The 21,044-nt window shown below is 41.3% G+C and overlaps 6 protein-coding genes across 8 annotated transcripts in view; 3 read left to right on the top strand and 3 right to left on the bottom strand.

Annotated features, from left to right (window-relative positions):
- The window catches only part of LOC104816541 (anaphase-promoting complex subunit 1), a 15,137-nt gene extending 6,443 nt beyond the window's left edge, over positions 1 to 8,694 (bottom strand). The window contains exons 1-19 of one of the 2 annotated variants that reach the window (XM_010545415.1): positions 8,363 to 8,694; positions 8,000 to 8,063; positions 7,615 to 7,699; positions 6,957 to 7,243; positions 6,768 to 6,873; positions 6,513 to 6,673; positions 5,654 to 5,841; positions 5,485 to 5,554; positions 5,214 to 5,384; positions 4,493 to 4,974; positions 3,524 to 3,983; positions 3,046 to 3,384; positions 2,435 to 2,518; positions 2,111 to 2,203; positions 1,961 to 2,020; positions 1,458 to 1,556; positions 1,110 to 1,250; positions 418 to 498; positions 202 to 273 (exon numbers count right to left, since the gene is read on the bottom strand). In XM_010545415.1, coding sequence (XP_010543717.1) covers positions 202 to 273; positions 418 to 498; positions 1,110 to 1,250; positions 1,458 to 1,556; positions 1,961 to 2,020; positions 2,111 to 2,203; positions 2,435 to 2,518; positions 3,046 to 3,384; positions 3,524 to 3,983; positions 4,493 to 4,974; positions 5,214 to 5,384; positions 5,485 to 5,554; positions 5,654 to 5,841; positions 6,513 to 6,673; positions 6,768 to 6,873; positions 6,957 to 7,243; positions 7,615 to 7,699; positions 8,000 to 8,063; positions 8,363 to 8,583 — 3,264 coding nt within the window. In that variant the 5' untranslated portion in view covers positions 8,584 to 8,694. The remainder of the gene's footprint in view (positions 1 to 201; positions 274 to 417; positions 499 to 1,109; positions 1,251 to 1,457; positions 1,557 to 1,960; positions 2,021 to 2,110; positions 2,204 to 2,434; positions 2,519 to 3,045; positions 3,385 to 3,523; positions 3,984 to 4,492; positions 4,975 to 5,213; positions 5,385 to 5,484; positions 5,555 to 5,653; positions 5,842 to 6,512; positions 6,674 to 6,767; positions 6,874 to 6,956; positions 7,244 to 7,614; positions 7,700 to 7,999; positions 8,064 to 8,362) is intronic. The other variant, XM_010545414.1, reaches the window with a different exon arrangement.
- Positions 8,695 to 9,895: 1,201 nt separating this feature from the next.
- On the top strand, positions 9,896 to 11,122 carry LOC104816540 (transcription factor MYB44-like). The gene has a single exon (XM_010545413.2). It carries the CDS (start codon positions 10,122 to 10,124, stop codon positions 10,719 to 10,721), a length of 600 nt encoding a protein of 199 aa, XP_010543715.1. The 5' UTR covers positions 9,896 to 10,121; the 3' UTR covers positions 10,722 to 11,122.
- A 1,287-nt stretch (positions 11,123 to 12,409) lies between these two features.
- LOC104816538 (trihelix transcription factor ASIL2) lies at positions 12,410 to 14,365 on the top strand. Of its 2 annotated transcripts, none has more exons than XM_019202871.1 (2): positions 12,410 to 13,569; positions 13,750 to 14,011. In XM_019202871.1, the coding sequence occupies exons 1-2, from the start codon at positions 12,783 to 12,785 to the stop codon at positions 13,782 to 13,784; spliced, it is 822 nt and encodes a 273-aa protein (XP_019058416.1). In that variant the 5' UTR covers positions 12,410 to 12,782; the 3' UTR covers positions 13,785 to 14,011. The 2 variants fall into 2 exon arrangements, with proteins under 2 accessions (XP_019058416.1, XP_010543714.1); XM_010545412.2 differs by lacking the exon at positions 13,750 to 14,011 and adding an exon at positions 14,018 to 14,365 and having other exon boundaries at positions 12,418 to 13,569.
- Positions 14,366 to 14,479: 114 nt separating this feature from the next.
- On the bottom strand, positions 14,480 to 17,026 carry LOC104816537. The gene is made up of 4 exons (XM_010545411.1): positions 16,439 to 17,026; positions 15,691 to 16,176; positions 14,910 to 15,413; positions 14,480 to 14,802 (listed from the first exon to the last, which is right to left on the bottom strand). The coding sequence occupies exons 1-4, from the start codon at positions 16,964 to 16,966 to the stop codon at positions 14,719 to 14,721; spliced, it is 1,602 nt and encodes a 533-aa protein (XP_010543713.1). The 5' UTR covers positions 16,967 to 17,026; the 3' UTR covers positions 14,480 to 14,718.
- A 159-nt stretch (positions 17,027 to 17,185) lies between these two features.
- On the top strand, positions 17,186 to 19,842 carry LOC104816536 (probable inactive serine/threonine-protein kinase bub1). Its single transcript, XM_010545410.1, has 5 exons — positions 17,186 to 17,311; positions 17,440 to 17,584; positions 17,982 to 18,139; positions 18,435 to 18,519; positions 18,606 to 19,842. Exons 1-5 carry the CDS (start codon positions 17,214 to 17,216, stop codon positions 19,683 to 19,685), a joined length of 1,566 nt encoding a protein of 521 aa, XP_010543712.1. The 5' UTR covers positions 17,186 to 17,213; the 3' UTR covers positions 19,686 to 19,842.
- Positions 19,843 to 20,199: 357 nt separating this feature from the next.
- LOC104816535 (non-classical arabinogalactan protein 30-like) overlaps positions 20,200 to 21,044 on the bottom strand; it is a 1,639-nt gene continuing 794 nt past the window's right edge. The window contains exon 2 of the mRNA XM_019202845.1: positions 20,200 to 21,020. Within this exon, the coding sequence (XP_019058390.1) occupies positions 20,543 to 21,020 (478 nt within the window). The 3' untranslated portion in view covers positions 20,200 to 20,542. The remainder of the gene's footprint in view (positions 21,021 to 21,044) is intronic.

Raw genomic sequence — 21,044 nt, 5'->3', positions numbered from 1 at the left:
GCTCTTCCGCATAGAAACGCAAAAATCTTTTTCCAACTTCACGCAGCACTGATGGAAACTCTTGATAGCTAAGCAAAACACAGTTTCCAGTTTTAGCATATATCTATATATACACACACATGTCTAAGCTAAATTCATATGGAACTCTTACGTAGGACGATAATCACTTCAACTGACAAAATAAGATATAACAATCTATACCTGCAGAAGGGTTGGTATCTCAAACTCGGCATATGAAGCCTGGTATCGAGCAGGAAGATGGAAAAAGAGAGCCTGTTATGCAAAGAATAATAAACACATGTACAAAAGGATTAGACATAGAACAGTAAAACTATAGTTTCCAGCAATGAACTGAAGAAGTATAAACACCAGACAAACAGAATCCAATGCAAGCAATGATTACATCATAATATTTACCTTTCCTATATCAGGTTGCATTGTTCCCCTGTATGAAGCCGCCAGACCAAGCATCAGACCTACTGTAGTGCTCTCATGATCCTAAAAGGCATACAATGAAAACAAGCAATGATTGAAGGAAAAGAGAAGGAATTTTGCTTGAGGGAGAAAGCAAGAAAAATGTGCATTTGATTCTTGGTTGACAAATCAAAATCACACAATCAATAAGTACACAACAAACTACACTTCCTAAACCAATGTCCTCATGAGAGCACATCCCAAATAGCACATAGGTAGCCAACTTTGGCTTGTGCAGGTTGCTTATTCCTAGGTCTCTGCTTCTCCAGTAACCCCCGAAACAACATGAGTATTCAGCAAGGAGTTAGCTTTGATAACAACTGAGAAGCACTCATCCCATACTAGACCCAAATCACCCTCACAAGCCAGTGGGTGCTAGCTTGTACATCCACGTGAGTACTAATCAGATAAATTACTTGGCAAATTAATCTCCCCGTTACACAACGATCAAATGCTGCAAATTTATGTCTGGCCCACTAGGCGAGAGACATGGGAAATACAAGCTCATATCCAAGAGAGAGATAACTTGGCATTCAGATCACCAGACCTCGATCAGAACTCCTTCACTAACGGCAACTAGAGGAACAGAAACAAACAACTCAACTCAGAGGAAAATGAGAGTGAGCAGAAATAACCTGAGTAAAATATTGGTAAATATCGCTAAGGTTTAAGACATGCAAATATCCCTGTAATCCCAATGCAAAGAGAAGTCCAGAATGAACAGCGTTTGGCTCTCCGGGTTTGTTGTATATTATCCATGTTCTGGAGACTTTTCCCTGAAAACGTTCAAAAACTAACAGAAGTCAGCTTACGGAAATCTGTGTTATCTGTAGAGATATGGGTTGGTCACAGAAAAACTTTACTGCATGATAAGCATATATTTGTGACGTGAATTATCACGGTTAGGTGTTTTCTCTTTTGGCATTTCAGTGCCTCCAATAATAAGGGCATGTTGAGATTTCCTGACCACACTTGAGACAGACCTGAAGCGGTGCTAGTCGTAGCCCAGCTGCAACAGCATTGTGAAATTCTGGCCAGGTCTTAAGTTCCTGGATACTCCTTATGTTCGGATCCAGATTAACCTACATAGAAAACATTGCAACCTTACAATTAAGAAGCTTAAAAAGAAAAAGGAGAAAGTAAGCATCTGGAAAACTAAGTCAATCTTTCAAATGAGTGAAAAGCAAAGAGAGGCTAAAAATGGTAATCAATCACAAGTTACATTTCAGAGAGAGAAACAATGCACAATAAAGTCGTTTTCTATCTCTGTTTCCTATTTACCGTATGCGTCAATCTCCTATTTACTCGATTGTTTTACTGAACTAGCCCCTAAATTGTATCTAAAATATTCAATGTCACTATACAAATGAAAGCACTTTGCAAAGATAACTTCATGAGAAATATAGCATAAATGACCTTGCCAAATGCATAAGGAATTGCAAATGGAGGGAAATAACTCTACTACAGTACAACTACAATTACATACAATAGCATTCTGTTGGGCAGGTAATCGACCAGCTAAAACAAGCTTCGGTACAGTAAAGGCCTGCAAAAAGTTAAGAGAAAAGCGATCTTCGATTAGTCATTAGATAAGACTAACTATTTTAATTTTTTTTATATCTAGACAGAAAATGACCTCGGTCAAAAGAGTATGTATCGTTGAAAGAGTGAATGCACCACGGCCGATCGGAAGCGCAGCAGTCCTTTGTGCTATGCACCAAAGTTGGTCCTACACCACCATAAAGTTAAGAAAGTACAGCAAAATGACGAGAGAGAGAGAGAGAGTTGAAGATCATAAGGCTCCTAGAGCAGTTAGTTAAGATAAAGAAAAATTGAAACCCTTAGCATCTCCCATGTCAAGGACTCCCAGTGCAGGCTTAATATATCTAAGTTTAGCATACTATTTTGAAAAAAAAGCATTATTATCTAGTATATGTAATTCTACTTTAACACATCATACCTGTTGCTGCTCTTGATCAGAAACACTAGGGTTGGCAGATGTTTGAATAACGACAGGTCGGGAAGAACATAGAAGCCGTCGAACCTTGCATGAGGGGGGGGGGGATAAAGGACAAAAGACAGTAAAAGCAAGTTATCAAAAAAAATATGGACTTCATAAGTTATTCCAGAAGGCTATACTCTACAAAAGTTACTGAAGATAGAGAGGCATAGATGGTTGTTAAAATAATTTAGTAGAGGGGCAGTGTTCTAAATACCACAAAATCTAACCATAATATGACAAATTTTGCAATCACTAGCAGTCAGTTATAATGCTACGAGGCACCTATCTAGTTATTATCAGGAAACAACATTCATAGGACATCTAATAGTTTTCTTTTCTGTATCTGGTGTCTGATTAAGGCAACAACTTGGGTGTCAAGATGTACTTGCCAAAAATAGCAATGAGCGCTTTAAAATTTAAATATCATCTGCAAGCTTTTAGAACAAGGGAAGTGTAGACAGTTGAGGAGCAAAACGGTCTGTAATAAATGTTTCCATCCAGCATGAATTTTCACATGGACTTTGACCAACACAATTACAAATTTACCTGCCAAATAGAAGTATCAATACCTCATTCAGTCGTAGATCACGACCATATCTTAACTGCGTGCAGGAGTTAAAGATATGCTCCATTCCATCTATCAAAGAACCATCCATTGAATCTGTATCCTCTATCTTAGTGCTTTCAAAGCTAGTTGAGTCAGATAAAGAGGATGGAACAATTACGGGGTGCAAATGCAGCATGTAAGGTGTGGACATTGAGATTATGTTCATATTTGTCTGCATCCCAAATTCCTTAGATGTGCTCAATCTTGTGAAGAATGATAAGGCCAAATCTTCCCGACCAAGAAGAACATAAGCAGTTGCCGGCCAGTCGATCGGAGGAGACTCCCTGCAACTATCCAAAGCCTAAAAGAGAAACAGACCAAAAATTATGCAAAATGAACTCCAAGGGACAGGCGAATAACCAACGAAAACTAGTAACAAGCGCAACAAACTAAAGAAAAGAGGAAATACAATTGAGACGAGACATTCTAGCCTAACTTACATGTCTTAGAGGGAGAGAGACACCAGAAGGTAGAGTATCGAGCTGTTGAAGCCCAAATCTTTCTCCAGCCATTGCTAGAACAGTGAGTTCCTCACTGCTGGAGTATGATCCAGGAGCTATATGACAAGGGAGACCTGATGAAAGCGTCTTTCCTACTGGCTTATCACCAAATAAAACACTATAAAACGAGACAATCTTCCTTGCCCGGTTCACAATTGAGCTTCCATTTTTACAAACCAAATTCGGGAGGTCATCGAGGTTCGTAGAGAAACATCCATGCCTTAAGCACTTCTCAAGCCATCTGAATAAACTAGGAGGTTTTCTGTCAGAGGAAGTGGTAGTGCACGACCCAATAACTTTGGAAAGACCAGGAAAATCACGTAAATAATGATCCAAGTAGCACTTTTCATCCAAAAACTTAGCAATACTGCATAATAGAACAGCCAAATTATGCAAATCCCTGCATTGAGAAAAGGAACTTAGAAGAGGAACTTAAATGAATAGTAATATAAACTCATCATCCAATTCACTCAACAATCAAACGTCTGAGTAATAATAAAGGAGTTTAGCCAAAATGCTGAACATGAAAGTACCACAACAATAAAAAATCGCAAGATCAAACATAAAGGTTGAGTTGGTTAACATGAATGCGTAGGAAAAACATATCAAGGAACAGACTCCTGATATATCAATTATCAAAATACTTATTTCTAATTTTTAGGCACTATTAGTTTCCAATCATGCTTCATTTTAAGTCACCAAAATCAGATAGCTGCAACAGTATCACTTCAACGCAACAAGGAAAATTTGATTAAAAGAAAAGAGTGATAAGAGAAAAAAACCAAAGCTTGTTTAATAGTTCCCTGATCTTCTTTTTCTAATTCCAAGTCATAAGATAGCAAGACAAACAACTATAGGAAAAACAGGGGACATGCACAAAATGTAATTTCGTGTGATAGATTTACTTACTGCTTCCGTAGATTATCCATTTTTAAACTCTCATAAACCGCATGAAGATGATATAAACTTTCCATCAATAATTCAAATGGCTTGCCCAATGTTTCCCCACCACCTATCTCTGAACCTAAGGGAACAATTCCTTCCAGATCCAAGGGATCTCTCGAACATATCATACCACTGTGAAGTCTAGAATAGGTCTTATGAAATTTGCTGCTGAGAAGAAACTCCCAGGAAGAGCTTGGAGATGCTCTAGATTGATCTTGATGTATGGGCCTAGACTTTTGGCAGATTCCCAGAAAAATATTACTTAATGCATCCCATTCAAAATGAATACTGGAATCTCGCTGTGATGAGGGATCAGAATAACTATCTCCCCAGAGAAGAGAGAGAAAATAATTGTAGAGATCGGATCGTAACCCCTCAGATATTGCTGCAATGCAATCATTTGCAAGTGAAGATGAAGGACCCCCTGTTAAGGCACACCGGAAGATCTATAAAAGTAAAAGATAAATGGTCAAGTGCTACTAAGGACAATCACAACACAAAGACCAAAATATACAAGTACCGGAGGCAGGGAATAATTTTAATAACCAAGGAAGGCTAGCTTCGGAGCGGAGTCCAGCTACAACAGTATCATAATTTGAGTGAATAAGGAGACAGTTAAGGCTAGCTTAGTTAGCAGATTCTGACAGTTTTCATTTTGAAAAGAATTGGTATCTGTGTGACATACTTGTGAATGATTTACTGACACGTTGACACATCCTCCAACAGCATCAGATAGTCCTGTTATCTTCAAGTCCTGTGAAACTGAAGATATTTCTGCAGACTCCCAATTATGAGACACAAGGCTTTCCCACAAACAAGAAGGCAATACATATTTGCAGAGACATTGCTTTCCTGACTACAAATAAAATATAATCGGTCAAACAGATTTAATAGCAAAGACGGTTTCAACATTAAAAGAAAAAAAGGGGTATGATCAATAACAAGTACCAACTTACATAAAGAAGAAGATCATTTTCTGGAGATAAGACGATGATATCCGAATGTGGAAGCAATCCCAATTTCACTCTGCCGAAAAATGGTGAAAGACATTGTTTAATTCATTACAAACAAACTGAAATAGCAAGGCATTTACACTGATAGAGAAAAAAAAAGATACATATTTACCGTGGATGTGTCACTACAATAGGTGCTGCAGCAACTGCCGGGATAGTCCAGGTTACATCAGGCTTAACATCGAAAAGAAATTCATTATTTATTTCAACAGTTTGGAGTCCCACTGACAAAAGCTTCTTTTGTTCTAGAATAAGAAAACAAATTACTGGGACTGCATCACCATCAGAAGCCAAAAAGACCTGAAATATTTTTGAGGCACTATATAAGATACATAAGTACCAGTAAAGAAAGAACAAACGCATTTAGTAACCAAACCTAAAATATTTCAAAAAGCTACTCAGGGAGCAGCATAGAAATAAAGGAAAATGTATATGACAAATCAACTAAAAATATAAATAACAGGAAAGGAGAAACACTATCTACAATAAAATGGGAAGTGTAACCAGAAATCTTCTCAGAGATAGTGACTTAGACTAATCAAAGAATGCAAATAATAAGAAGGCTATCTACAATAACATGGGAAACCCAGAAAGAAGTTTATTACAAGGGCAGTAGCTTAAAAAAATAGACAATCGTTTATTGAGCTTGACATAAGGTGTGGCCCAGCAGAACAAACTCAGCATTCAGAAGTAATATTAAACAGCCTATGAATGAGTTATTACGCAACAGAAAATAGCCACAGAATTCATAACATGTTAGAACAAAAAATGACTAAACCCATTCAGAGCTTACTGAATAAGGCTCATATAAAAAAAACATTCAGAATCGCATGAAATAGCAAAGTTGTACTAGTCCATAAATAATTTAACAAATCTAACTCAAAATTATACATCCCATGTCAGCACAGACAGCAAATTCATTGGACATTCAAGGCATAAACATATTATTAAAGCATTGGATAAGCTGCCACCTTAGATGCAGCTTTCTTAGCTCCTTTTGCTTGCCATATTCTCCGGAAAGATACCCGTTTAGGAAGAACACCATCCGGAACAACATAACCTGAAGAAGAGCCACAACCTTCTGGGCTAGAATTTATAAGTTCCACTGCCCACACAGAATGTTGCATCTTGCCTGAAAACCAACAAGCCAATAGAGAATGTAACTAGGTGGAAAGAAATAAGAACATGTGGCAAGCTAAGGCTACATGAAGAATAACATGAGAAACCTTTGTTATATGATGCAATAAGAGGAAGATGACCACTTGTCCAAATTGTTCGCTCATCATAGTCCTTCATTATGTTCAGTTTTCCCCTCTCTTCTTGATAGGTCAACTGAAAGGCTTGGTTCAGATTAGCAAAACGCAAAGAGGAACTAGGAAATAGGAAGAAATATCTATAAGCATCAGCTAACCTACCCCAGGTTCTTCTAATGGATCTCTTAGAATTAGGTGGGAAGATGTATATGACATGTCTCCTTTGCTAATAAGATCATACGTGACTGGGGAATGGAAGATTTGAGGTGAACTTTTCCCAATATCCTTTCTTTGCCGTAGCATCTCACGAGAACCAAGAACAGGGCTCGATGATGAAAATTGAACATTAAGAGATGGATTTACTTCACAGACTTGCTGAAGAAGGAGACCAAATGGTAGAGGCCATATTGATGTGACAGTGCGCGGAAGTGGAAGCGATACAACCTCACCTGTCACCCACAAATATCAAGAGTATGAAAAACACTTTCCTCAGCTTTTTATGCATCACAGAAGACATTTAGAGCATTCAGAATGCATATCCTACTGAACAAGGAAAAGCAGATACATAAAAATTTCCGAGAACCTGAGAAGGAATTGGAAGAAGAAAATAAAACAAAAGAACACTTAGTTTTTCACTGATTGACCAGCCCATTCAGAAAACGAATCAAGTCAGAAAAGGCTGCACAATATAGTAGTTCATCTGAGTGCATAAATTATCACTAATTGCTACATAATTTAGAATTAATAGAACTCTAGTTCAAGTGCTTAAAAAGTAATCTCGGAGGAAAATTCTAGTTCAAGTGCACCAAGCCACACTCACCTGATATGTTGTAAATAGTTAAACAACCAATCTGTAAAACACAAAGAAAAGTTTCTGACCCATCGCCCAGGTGACTCCAGCATGCCTACAGCATAAAAGATTATAGTTAGAACTAGTTCTTATCCAACAAACAGATCTTATGGAAGTTCTTAAGAGTTTTTGCACAATTTCGTCCGAACATACAGCACTGCATTTCAATGCCGAGATAGGCAATTGTATATGCGTGTGAGTGAGTGAATACCTTTTTACCAATTAACGTTAACAAAAAGGGATCAAAGGCATCCAAATATACAAAGTAAGAGCAGATTTGAGAACCTTTGCAAGTTCCAAACGACAAAAAAGAAGGCAGAGGCAGAAAGACAGAAATACCATGGAAAGCACTTACCTTGATGACTGCTGAAGGCAAGGTAAATCTCTTGAGCACACGAGAAACGCTTGACCAAATTATCCTAAAATGAAATTGAAATTTCGATGCCATGATCAGATGAGACCGGCAATTTTGCTCGCTAGTCTATATTAGTCCGAATTCAGCTTCCAGTTAAGCAAAACACTACGGATACAGCGTCTATAAAGAATCATACAAACACAAAGAAAGAAAATTTCTACTAGAAAGAATCATAATTACTCGGATTTATCACCGAGAAAGCACAGGAAAATCGCATCACCCTTACGAAATCAACAAAATGTATGAACTTTATTCACATTCCGATCATTTTGAGTTAATTGTCAGATAGTATACCCATCTTACCGATTGCCGCGGATGAAAAGTTCGTGTTCTCTCGGCATCGTAAACTCCGCTTCTTCACCGTCGGCTTCATCTCGTTCGCCGGCGACTTCCGGGTCGAAGAGGAAATATTGATAGACGTCGGAGAATTTCTCGTTGGGAAGTTCCCCGTCGGTGACTTCGACGATGAGGCCAAAAGGTTTGAACTCTCCGAGCACGGTGAGCTCACGAACTCCGGGAGGCATTTCTGGTTTTCAGGGGAGACCAGAGCTTTGCGTTAGAGCGTGGAGTTGATTTGCTCCCGCTCTTTCCACCCGATGACTCCGGGGCTTAAAACCCTAGTATTCTTCATTCTTTTCCATTTTTCTTTATTTATTTATCTTCATTTTAAAAAAATAAATAAATTTTCTTAGGCTCCGAATAAAAATTCAAAAAATAAGAACGTTAAAAGTCACATTTTTCCGCGTAGCTTAGGATAAACGCACCATCAGTATTTTGATTAAATTCAAAATATTTGTACCGTGTTCCATTGGTGAGTATCCGTTGGGAGATGAGAAAACGGGTCTGACCCGAAACCCGACCCGAGAAAGTAAACGGACCCGGCGATTCGCACCAACGGTTGGTACAGCTCAGGCACTCGGAACACGTCCTATCCTTTTCGTTAGATTTCTCACTTTTTCCCTTTTATACTCTCTTTCTGTGTCTTCCTCCACCTCTTTGCTCTGCCTCAGATCTCGCCGGCGATTTCCAGAGCTTGGTCAGTGTTTCCTCACCGTGCTCCTCTCTCCCGGCCGTGGATCCGGCTCCTCTGCTTCGGTGATTCACGCGCCGTCGATCTGAGGTCAACGTGGCGGCCGCCAACGCTCCCATCACCATGAAGGAGGTCCGTCCTCCTGACTCTGTTTTCTTGTCAACATCGAGCTTAATTCTGTGCAGTAATTGTGTTTCGAACTTGGACTGGTCCGGTTTCTGATTAATTTATTTGGGTCGTGGCCTCGTACTGTTGATTGATCGGTTCCTTTTCTAGTTTCGTGCTGTTCGGAATTCTGCTTGATCTCTGCGGTTCCGCCAACTTTTTCGAATTTCTCTGATGAGGAGGCTTTGATGACCGCAGGCGAGCAGAGCATCGTTTTCAGAATTATTGTTAGGGGTTTTCCATTTTATTTTCACTTATATTAGTATCATGCTTTTAGCATGGGGATGTGGGTTTTTATGCCAGTTCATCGATTTGGATTAGGGTTAAGAAGTATACAAGCTACAGATATCAGAAAGGGGATTTTCATGTTTTGGCTTTTGGTAAATGTCTGGGTTTTGGGGGATAGAAGGATACTCTCAATAATCAAACCATTATCTCGTGCTGGGTTTTGATATCAATACGTAAGAATTCCCTTGGTGTTCTTATCGGGTTCACCCTTGTTTTTTTTTTGTTTCCTCATGAATTAATTAAAAAGTTTCCGTGGATAACAAAACTCTTTTGTAATAATATTCTTTGTGTTGGTGAGCCATTTTTTTTTTAATTACATTTTGCTTATTTGTAAATGTAAATGCCGATATTTTTGATGTTCATGAGACGGGAGTGAATTCAGAACGGAGGGAGAAACCAAAGCAGTTACACGTTATGAACAAAGAAAACAACATACCGTACGCATCATAAATACCACAACTATTGCAGTTACCCGAAAAAAAAGACAAGAGTGGTTACTCTTATTGCTGTTGTTCCATCCCCAACTATTCCCAATTTAAAAACAACCTCAAAGGAGAAACAACACAGGGAGAGGGGAAAATGAGAATGAGGAAGAAACGAGAAGGGGAAGAGAGGAAGAAAGCAGGGGTAAAAGGGCCATGGAGACCAGAACAAGACGCCCAACTGGTGAAACTCGTCCATCAATACGGCCCTCGCAACTGGTCCCTCATCAGCTCACTCATCCCCGGTCGAACCGGCAAGTCCTGCAGGCTAAGGTGGTGCAACCAGCTCAGACCCGAGGTTCACCACCGGCCCTACACCCTCGAAGAAGATAACCTCATCGTTCAAGCCCACGCCATTCACGGCAACAAGTGGGCGACCATTGCCCGTCTCCTCCCCGGACGAACCGACAACGCTGTCAAAAACCGGTGGAACTCTGCCCTCCAACGCAGGCCGCATCTCGATCCAGCCAAAGGGTTTAACCCTTTCGGGGCGACACAGAACAAGAGACAGCGTCTCGATTCATCCAACAATGGAGATTCTGTGGCAGGAAAACCCGCAGAAGCAAACGCAATGCAACCAAAAGCAGAGGAAGAGAGAAAATGCATGATGCAAATCTTGCAGCAGATGATAGCTCAGGAAGTTAAGAGCTATATTGATGGCCTCGTATCAGAGGCTAAGGACAACTTAGCCATATGAGTTCCAACCAATGTACTAAAACAATCTTCGATGAGGCTTATGACAAATACGAGCCCTCGAAATTTTCTGCCGATCCAAAGATTTCGGATCATTTATCAGTTATCAAAATCGCTAAAAGTACTCAACTTTATCCTATGCTTTCATCAATCAAGAGGGTATAATAATCACCATATTAGCATAATTGAGGAACGAACGAGAGGATAAAAAAACCACGAGCAGTTGATGAAACAATCGGAAAAAGACCGATTATGATCAAAACCCATATGGATTTTTCCACGAAATCGACGGAATAATTGAAGCACAAACATAAATTCTGATTCGGTCTTTCAAAACAGTACGACGATAGGTTCAAGATTCAGACGAAACTCAAACTAGAAAACTTGAAGCTCCGAAAAAAAAAAGGACACATCTTCAGAACTACTTAGATCTCTGTCTCATCTTTCTTCTCTTTCTCTTCAACCTTCTCATACGCTTCTTCTTCCACTGGAAACCCCAACACAAAGAGCACAGGACAAAAAAAAAACGAAAATACAAACGTAGATTTTGTCAGACAAAGAAACCAGCAGGGTTCAGATCAATAGAAACTGCCAAGAGAAGTACAACAGAGAACTCGCCTTAGCTCTCATGGTGAAATAGCAGAAGCAGCTTTCAGTTCCGGAACCCTAACCGGTGAGTGCAGGTTTCAGAAAAGTGACCGCCGCGAATTATGAAAATCTCCTCTTCTGTGAAATTATGGAACTATATACGGTGGCAAAACCCTAGAAGGGATCAGGGTCCGGGAATATTTTGGGTCGATCCACACGTTATTATGGGCTTTTTTTTAAAGAGCCCAATAAAAGCCCAAATAAACGAAATAGAAGGCCTAAAAGAAATTGATTTTCTGTCTTTTTTGGTAAAAATGAAATAAAATTACCATTTCAACATTTCAATGTGGAAACAATTTGATTATTGTTACAAACTTACAAATACCGAAGGAAAGGTCTTTATATCGGAAAAAAGGTTATGGATTGTTCACACGTTTGTACCAAGTAACTTCGTGTATAAAACTATTATATGAAGTAGAAATTAAAAAAAAACCATTAATTAGTTTTCTATTTAGATACACACATTACCTAAACAAGTACAAGTGTTATCTACAATCAGAAAAAAAAATTGAATATTCGAATATTTTTAATAGTATTATTCATGAAAATGGAATATTTGATATGTATTTGGTTTTAATAGCCCTATTATCTACAAGTATTTGAAATATATATGTGTGTGTGTGTGTGTGTGGGTGGGTGGGTGGGTAATTATATATGTTAAATGTTTTTACTTTTTACGGTATTTAAAATCCCATTGTCCAATCTAAGAATATGAGATCATATTTGAAATTCTAATAGCTACAGTATTCAGCCTGATACACATTCTAGAACCTAACATAATATATGGTCGGTTTCTAAATTAGCAGAGATTTGGCCCTTCCTTCATTTTCCAAGTCTCCATGAATAATTTATTTGAAGAAAAAAACAATTATATCTTAATATTCCTTAAAAATACTCAGTAAACTTGTTAATTACTCTGGTTTGGTTAAAGTACGTTGGCCAAGCTATAATCAATGAAGAAAACATATGCGTACCTACCCATGTAGTTAGGTTTGGAATTGGCTCTTTAATTCCAAACTCGATAATGAAATTTATGATTTACCCTGAAATCGCATAACCATGAAAGCGACTAGACCAGAGCGGCCCAGTGCTCGAACCGCCATCAAACCGGGTTTAAACCGGTTCGACAAAATTGATATGTCCACATTTCCGATAGAAAGATAACGTTGACTAACGGGGCCGTTAATAGTTCCGGGTTGAAAAAGGATCCGGAGACGGAGACGGAGAAGGAGAAGGTAACCTTATCGTCGTTAACACATACGGTCGCTGACGTCACCGCCGGTCACCAATGTCAGGCCACTTATCCCCTTCCCGTTTTCTCCTTCTCACCAGAGCCAAATTCTCTCTCCTTATCCTACACCCCTTCCCCCTCCGGTGCGCACGTTAGCATCTCTCCCCCTCCTCTCCCTTCTCTCCGATGGAAACGACTCCTCCTCCTCCTCCTCCTCCTCCTCCCCCGCCTCCGTCGCAGCAGCAGAGCGGCGGGTCCCAACGTCCGTCGGCGGGAAGAGAGGACTGGTGGAGCGAGGACGCGACGGCGACGCTGATCGAGGCTTGGGGGGACCGATACGTGAAGCTCAACCGCGGGAATCTCCGGCAGAGCGATTGGAAGGAGGTCGCCGACGCCGTCAATTCCGGCCATGGGAATGGGAAGCCGAAGACCGATATTCAGTGTAAGAACCGGATCGACACGCTGAAGAAGAAGTACAAGGCGGAGAAGGCCAAGTCCTCGCCGTCGACGTGGCGGTTCTTCCCCCGCCTCGATACGTTGATCGGTCCGGTGTTGAAGAAATCCTCCACCGCCGGCGCCAGCGGCGCTGTGAAATCGGCGCCGTTGATTTCGAGGCTGAAACCGACCGGATCGAAATCGACGGACAGTTCTCTTGATGACGACGACGACGACGACGATGATGATGAAGACGATGACGAGGCAGGTGACTGGGGGTTTGTAGCGAGGAAACATCGCCGGGTCGAGGAAGTAGATCTGAGGGAAGGATCGGCGTGTAGGGAACTAGCGAGGGCGATTCTGAAATTCGGGGAAGTGTACGAGAGGATAGAAGGAGAGAAGCAGCAGATGGCGATAGAATTGGAAAAGCAGAGAATGGAGATTGCAAAGGAGGTAGAGTTACAAAGAATGAACATGTTGATGGAGATGCAATTGGAGCTGGAGAAATCGAAGCACCGGAAACATGAAACTGGTTCAGGTAAATCCCCATGATCTTCTCTGTCGGATCTTCCATCTTTCAATCTGCTTTCAATCAAGTTCTCGTGAAAATTCTTTGGGAATGCCATTCTCTCTCTGGTAGATTGATAGATCTCTTTGCAAAAACCATGGTAACTTTCAAGACTAGTTATCAGTTCAAGCTCCTGCTCTCTGGTATTAGGTAAAGCTCCAAGATTTGGGGTAACCATTGTCTGAACACGACAATGCATGATTTTGCGTGGCTTACGAGTAACATGGATGGAGTCTACAATGGCTTTAGCAGATTTATATCAGCGAATACAGAATCGACAAAAGCTTGCATCTTCAAAAGACGCAATTAGTACAACAGTTTGAGACTCAACGTATCTCTGAAGAACCCTCGAGAAATTCGATCGAAAAGTATAAATTTTACTACTGAAATCTTAGCAAGTGTCTTTCTGTTAATGCAGGTAAGAAGTTGTAGGATTGGATATCGGTGGGAAGGAACTGCTGTACACTGCAAGAACACAACGCAAGAAGGAGCTCTGGCTACATGCCATGCGTGGATCTAAAGTTACCGAAATTGGAGAAACCCTAATTCGTAGGATATCCAAGACAACTCCTCTCAGGGATGATGATGATCATTAACCCAAAACCCTAATTCCTAGTGTTGTAGGAAGTACATTTGCTGTATTTATGCAGGATATTTTTTTCTCCCAAAGGAACCCCTCTTGTTGTTATATGACAATGCAAAGATTAGCTTCTGTGAAATTATGAATGTAATATGTGATTCATGACTGTTCCCAAGATGTGTTATATATGACCTGTCTCGTACAGTTGTTGGGGTTTCATCAAGTGACAGACTTCATGAAAATGAAACCAAGTACGAGAAAGCACCAAATAACGCAAGAAATGTAATAAAAAACACAATATTAAAAAAAAAAAAAACTTTTTTGCCCTCTTGAAGCCCTTGTAAGTTTATTTTCCCCCACAGAACAAAATCACTCTTTCTAAAATATGACAACAGTTTCAACGGAAAGAATGAATTCCAAGAGTGACTCTGAAAAATCATCAAACTTTTTGGATGAGAACCAACCAAATCCAATCACAATGGGTTGATTGAGAAATCAAGAGAGGCTAACAGAGAAAGGAAATCTGAGTTGAATATCTCTCAGGACGGAGCAGAGAAGTTCAGGACGAACCCGGATTTTGCCCGATCGTGTTCTTGTTTCCGCAGTATGCGGCAGTAGTTAAGCTGCCAAAACAAAAAAAACAGATACATAACCCCGAGAGCACATCGAAAAATCAATCTCCAGTCGATACAAATATTAGAATTTGATGACAAATTGGCAAGAGACTAACCTCCATACGGAAGAGGTTAGTGGGCAGGACAATTCCGACACCTACTGAGGTTCTACATGTCTCCAGAAACTTTGGAGCAGTTAAGTTCCTGAACTCATTCCCTGACAACATTGCCAGATTCCCGGCACACGCAAAAACATGCCCGTGGATTCCCCTGTCTCTGAACCACCTCAACGGGAAATCGAAAGAGAAATCTGCAAATGCAGTAACCGCAAGATCTCCCCCTACGAAATCCCGTTCAGACGAGTCACCGTCTCTTTCATCTCGTAGTTCCCTTCTCGGCTCGTTAGGACCCAATCCCCTAGTTCTGAATCCCCATAATGAAGATGGTCCTCCCAAAGAACAGACAGGGGATGAATTCCCACCCAAGAAGTACCTCTCTGGCAGGGACGAAGGCTTTTTCTGGTACCCGTTTCCCCACGGGAAGGTGATACCCCCCGACACACCAAAGTTTAGAGCAGCACGGTAAAACCCGAGGGGAATTGCATACCGAAGATCGATTTCCTGATGCAGTGTTGGATTAAAAAGGGTCAATGCGTGATCAAAAGACTTGAAGAAAAGCTTAAACCTTTCAGAGTAAAAACGAATGAACACAGGAATGTCTAACAGCAAATACCGGAGACCTATTCCTAGCAATCTCTCCATATATATGAAAGATGTACATGCCATAAACACAAAATTTTCAGTGTGGAACCTAATATCCACCATGCAACTTTCAAGTTTCAACAACCGAAAATATATGCTTTTTAAGCGTTGGGAACCACAATGAAATGTAATGAACCTGGCGCAAGAACCGAAGGGTACGACTATCCGGAGCAAGACCACCAATCTGAGATGAAAAGACGAAAGCATATCCTCTCGTTGGCCTTAGGAACGAGTTTCTCTGGTCATATTTGAAGGTATACTTCAAAGTAGAAAGCAAATTATGCCCTAGCTGCCTCCGTACTGATTTCGACGCCATCTGGGATGGGTCTATTAAGTTACGCCATGCAACTGTGTAGACCAAGTCATGATATTTGCTCGAGAGGAGCCCGAGAGAAAGGCCGAGAGATCGTTCTTTATAAGACGAAAACTTCAACCAATCTTGGGTCAAAAGGTAAAGACGGGAAGTAAATGGAGTTGAGTATCCTTTGAACCTCGGCAAGAACAGCCCGAAGCTAACCTCAGCGGAATTGTCACAGCCATAAACTAAAGACCCATCCCATATATCGCCGTACCCGAATACGTTCTTGTACTTCAATGATGCTTCAACACTTGCGGATCTAGCCTACAAGAAACACTAGAATTATAATCCAAACCCTAAAGTTTTCACGTAAGATCGACTAAACGAATCTGAAACGTAAACCCATGAGCCACGCAAAAGAAATTCATGTTTTTTCATCGAAATATTTCACATCATTTTCCAGCAAAATGCATCAGAACCCAAAAGATACTCTTCAAGACCACATATCCATACTCGGGTTACCATTAGTTTCACCTAATGCATTGAAAGCTAAACACAAAATGAACTGTCGCCATTGTAGCAATACCTCTGCTTTAGTGTATGCACCGATTTGCCCCGAGAGAGGGTTTTTGCTTTCCACAACATCGATCACGACATTGGTTGTACCAGGGAGTTCAGGAGGACCAGAATCGAGCGTAATGTTGACCGAATCGAAAATCTCGAGTGCCTGAAGATTGAAGTTGGCAACCCTAGAGGCCTCTAGAAGCTCCTGCAATGTCGTTGCGTGCCTCACGACCTCAACCTCCGCCTCGATCACGTGGTCCTTGGTCTTGCCGTTCCCACGGACGACCACGTCGTGGACTCGCACTGGCACCGGAGCGGCTCGCATGCGGCGAAACAGTGACTGCGCCTTGATCCTCTCCTCACTTGATCGGCCCTCTCGCGTCCCAGGTCTCGGAAGCGTGGACTCGTCATCGTCTTCTCCCACCTCTTCTTCATCTTCTTCGTCGCCGTTCAGTTCCTCTTCTTCTTCGTCCTCCTCTTCTTCCACCTCTTTCGGGTCGGGTTCTTGGGTCGGTGGATTCTCGTCGAGTTTATCCATCGGATCCGCCATGAGAGAGAAGAAGAAGCAAAGTGAGAGATTACGAAAATGGGGGGTTTTCGGCGAATCGACGAAGAAACCAACATTTGACGGCTGTTCCAGATAGAAATACATAACGGCGTCGTTTTAGAGTCATATAAACGGCATCGTTTCGTGGTCACCATAACGACGTCGTTTCATCCAGGAATCTTTTCAAATTCAAAGCCATTCGCTCTCTTCTTCAGCGTCGCATTCGAGGTTTTAACGCAAAAAAAAAAAAATGGCGAAGAACGACAATGGCTGCGACAAGTTTTTGTCATCGCTAATCTCCGACATCAAATCGTACTCCGGAAAGGACCCTCTTCTTCCATGGATCCGGTATTCGCTTGTGTCTTTCTCTCGCAGTGTCACCATTCCTGTAATCAATCAAGTGCACATACATCTGTGTATATGTGTTTACGCTCAGGTTGATATGTTTATATATGTTGATGATCAATCTTAAACAGAGGGGTTAAGAAGATGAAGGAGAACTTGTCGCCTCAGATTTTGAACGAGAAGCTACCGCGGTTTCTGCAGAAATGTGCACAGTCGTTTGAATCCGACAAGAGATATAGGAACGATTCACGGTATATCCGTGTTTGGTTGCAGCTGGTAATCCAATCCCATCGACCCCTACTTTGTGCTTTGATATTTTTTGCTCATGTCAACAAATGAGCAGTTGGATTTGTGTCCTGGGTTTCCAAATCTTGCTATTGGAGCTTTATATTGTTTCAAGTTAGTGATCAATTTCGAGGATGATAGAGATCATTGCTTGGTAAGCTTATGTAATTCGCAAGTTCTACTGCTTGAAACTTAAAAATCGGAGATTTCCCAAATTGCAAAACAATGATTTTGTTCTGAATCAGTAAGCGAAAGTGCAAGTGTCTTGGGTTTCTGTGTGATGTTTGTTAAAGACTTTCTCTCGTCTCTGCAACGTTTTTGTAGAAGATGTAAATCAGTGAAAAAAATTGGGTCTTGATATAGCTGATGATAAAGTTTTGCTGGGTAGATGGACTTTGTAGAAGATCCAAAAGCTCTGTTAAGAACCATGGAAGCAAACTGTATAGGCACCAAGAGGCCATTGTTCTACCAAGCATATGCACTCTACTATGAGAAAATGAAGAGATTCGATGATGCCGAGAAAATGTATCGTCTTGGAATGCAAACGTAAGTGTACTCATCTCTATTCTAGTAAGTGTTCTTGATGCTACATGTTTAATCCATTCGGAAAGATGTTGACGAAGCATTGGCAACCGACATCGACCCGATATATTTCTATCTTAGCTCAATATGCTGATTTTCTGATGCCAGCAAAACTGGATTCGCTTTTGTTATGATTATTTTCAGTATCATACATGATGTGCCATAAAATTTACGCTCAATTTGAACTGCTAGTTCTGTGAATTGGATGTGGTTTAAGACTTCATTCATGATATTCGGGCTGTGCATTTTCTTTCACCAGCCTTGCTGAGCCAATGGATGAGCTACAGAAATCATACGAGCAATTCCTTAGTCGCATGGAGAAGCACGAGAAGAAGAACATTCAGGTAATATGTTCTGTGAGTTTGCTTGTTCTGCTTATGTCATCTTTCCTGAGTTCTGCAGATGATTGGAAATGGTGTCCATGTTGCAGCGCCAGGAATTAAAAACCACCAAAAGACCTCTGTCTGAAAAGAGCCTCCCTCTCGAATCTGATGGAACCAAACGAAACAAAGAGAGTTTACAGACTACAAAGCCATCTGAGGAATCTGACTTCGCCAAGGTTTCGCAGAATGACTCTCGCAATATGTCCACAAAGCAACCGATGTTTACGAGGCAAATCTCTGAGCCTAGGTTGGCTGGAAATGACGATACGGTTGTTGTGAAGTTTGTTGATACAGCCATTGTAGGAAAGTCTGAAGCAGAAGATGTGTGCCATCATGGTTTGGTGGATCCAACGATAAACATGAAGGAAGCTATGAATGCGATTAACAACATGTTCAAAGAGCCTATAGAAACTGCTCCAGTTCACAGAAGATCACAGAGAAACCAACACAAGGAAAATCAAAGCTTCAACAATGGTTTTGAAGTGTTTGTGGACGAGAATCTTGAAAACGGAACAAGGTCACGAGAAAAAGCAAAGGTTGGTAGTTGTCAGGCATCTCAGGCAAATCAAGAGCCCTTTGAGATATTCATCGATGACGACAACTGTGATGAAAGTGCAGATGGAAATGATGAGGTCGGCGTTTCAGATGAAAAGGGTTTCATTTTTCTACGTCCTAAGGACCATTCATCTGAAAGCTCGGAAGAAGCAGACATAGACAGCCCTCCTAAGACTAGGTTCAGGGAAGACACAGTTGTCCATAGATTTGTGGGCTCAACCATTTCCGAAGAGCCAATGGTCGAGAACGTATGTCACCACGGCCTTGTAGATCCGACAATCAACTTGAAAGAAGCCATGGAAGACATAAACAACATGTTCGGAAAGCCGATAGATTTTGTCAGGCCCAAGCGGTCCAAGAGGCTGGAAAAACCAGCAGAAAAGAAACCTGATCCTTCCGGAGGATTTCTAATACTTGAGGATGATGAGGATGAGCTTGAATATCAAGAGAGCAACCCAACTCAGATGCCAACCAATAAACCGAGCGAGCGTGATTTGTTTGAGCCAACGATGTGCACTAAGGAAGCTGTGGATGAGATCAACAAACTGTTCACAATGCCAATGGACTTCTAGGAACAAGGTATTCCATTCACTTTCCTTCTGTTGTATTGTTTGCTACGTTGAGATTATATCAGGATTATCCTTGCAAACATGTTTCCTGTTGTTTTAACTGTGGGAGTGTCTTTGTTGTTATTGACTTATAAATTACATACCGAGTGTTTTAACCTTACCATCTGTGCTGTGATCTTCATCATCTCTCCAAGACAGGGAATGTCCAGTTTCTAACATCCTTCAAGAACATGATCAGCCAACTATTCAGACCTAACCCTCTTAAGTTGGGGAAGGACAGTTGCCAATTCAGTGATCTGAAACTCTAAACTGATCCAACTGTGTTACAAGATTGTGCCATCAGATTAGATCTAAACCCATAATACAAAGTCTAAAGCCTTGTACTTGGCCAAGTTTTTTTTTATAACGGTGGGAACCCGCCATATGACCCTTCTGGCCGGACCTCGACCGCCTCACAGCCCTCAGACCGGACAATCGGTATCGCAAACAGTAAACCTCCGATCCTGCGCAATATCCGGCAAACCACGCAGAACAGATAAACCAGCCTCGTAAAGCTGGCCGGTTTAAGGGGAGTTTCCATTCCTGGATTTCGAACCCATAAACTCTTGGTAAAGGGGTTTGCCATTAACCACCGGGGTGGGGACTCCCCCTACTTGGCAAAGTTTTATTAAAAAAACATTCAAGATTTGGCTTCTTCCTACTTCTTTTTTGTTTTTTCCCCCTCAAACTTTGTACAAAAGGATGCACAAGAATCCTTCCCATCACAACAGTCAAGCTCTCTTACAAAGCCCATCTCTTTGAAACAAAACAACCGACAAAGACAAAACCAAAAGAAGAGAAAGGAAATTACAGTGTGCAGATCAAGGATAAGTGGAAGGAGAAGCCATGGGGCAGTGGGCAGGACGGAAAGCCAAAGGCCCAGAGGCATAAACCACAGCCTCGTAGGTTGTCCACTTCACTCTCTTGTCCTCATACCGAAGAGGAGACCCATCGAGAGCATTGTTAATGTTGGAGAACAGGTTGCAATCCTCGCGGGGCGAAGACACGAGCTTTACACGGCAAGAATGAAGAGGATGGTCCAAGAAATGAGGGCTCGTCTTAAATCCCTTTAGCTCTGCGTAGAAATGGCCATTGGAATCTGTCTGAAAAACCTTGTAGAAGCTCACCTTCTGGTAATGGTTCTTGCAGATGACACTTATCTTGGCTCCGTTGATGGGTTCTGCCCCTTCCAGTGACCAAGAACCGAACTTGTCGCAGGCTTGGCAATACACCATCCCTTCCACCGCCGCTTCCACCGTTTTTCCGGCGGGATATCCTGTGGTCGCTGGCGGTGGAGTACTGTATCCCTCCGCCGTGGGCGCC

The sequence above is a fragment of the Tarenaya hassleriana genome, unplaced genomic scaffold, assembly GCF_000463585.1.
Source record: "Tarenaya hassleriana unplaced genomic scaffold, ASM46358v1 Cleome25, whole genome shotgun sequence".
Classification (NCBI taxonomy): Eukaryota; Viridiplantae; Streptophyta; class Magnoliopsida; order Brassicales; family Cleomaceae; genus Tarenaya; species Tarenaya hassleriana.
The sequence above is the reverse complement of the archived record's forward strand: the minus strand, read 5'-3'. Positions and strand labels throughout refer to the sequence as shown.

Excerpts from the sequence above, each read along its gene's own strand:
- LOC104816540 (XM_010545413.2), top strand. The coding sequence starts at position 10,122 with ATGAGAATGAGGAAGAAACGAGAAGGGGAAGAGAGGAAGAAAGCAGGG.
- LOC104816536 (XM_010545410.1), top strand. The coding sequence starts at position 17,214 with ATGGCGAAGAACGACAATGGCTGCGACAAGTTTTTGTCATCGCTAATC. Across the intron at positions 18,140-18,434 it reads TATCGTCTTGGAATGCAAAC|CCTTGCTGAGCCAATGGATG; the intron begins GTAAGTGTACTC and ends TTCTTTCACCAG. Across the intron at positions 18,520-18,605 it reads ACGAGAAGAAGAACATTCAG|CGCCAGGAATTAAAAACCAC; the intron begins GTAATATGTTCT and ends TCCATGTTGCAG.
- LOC104816537 (XM_010545411.1), bottom strand. The coding sequence starts at position 16,966 with ATGGCGGATCCGATGGATAAACTCGACGAGAATCCACCGACCCAAGAA. Across the intron at positions 16,177-16,438 it reads GTGCATACACTAAAGCAGAG|GCTAGATCCGCAAGTGTTGA; the intron begins GTATTGCTACAA and ends TGTTTCTTGTAG. Across the intron at positions 15,414-15,690 it reads CCCTTCGGTTCTTGCGCCAG|GAAATCGATCTTCGGTATGC; the intron begins GTTCATTACATT and ends ACACTGCATCAG.
- LOC104816538 (XM_019202871.1), top strand. The coding sequence starts at position 12,783 with ATGGAAACGACTCCTCCTCCTCCTCCTCCTCCTCCTCCCCCGCCTCCG. Across the intron at positions 13,570-13,749 it reads GAAACATGAAACTGGTTCAG|GTAAAGCTCCAAGATTTGGG; the intron begins GTAAATCCCCAT and ends CTCTGGTATTAG.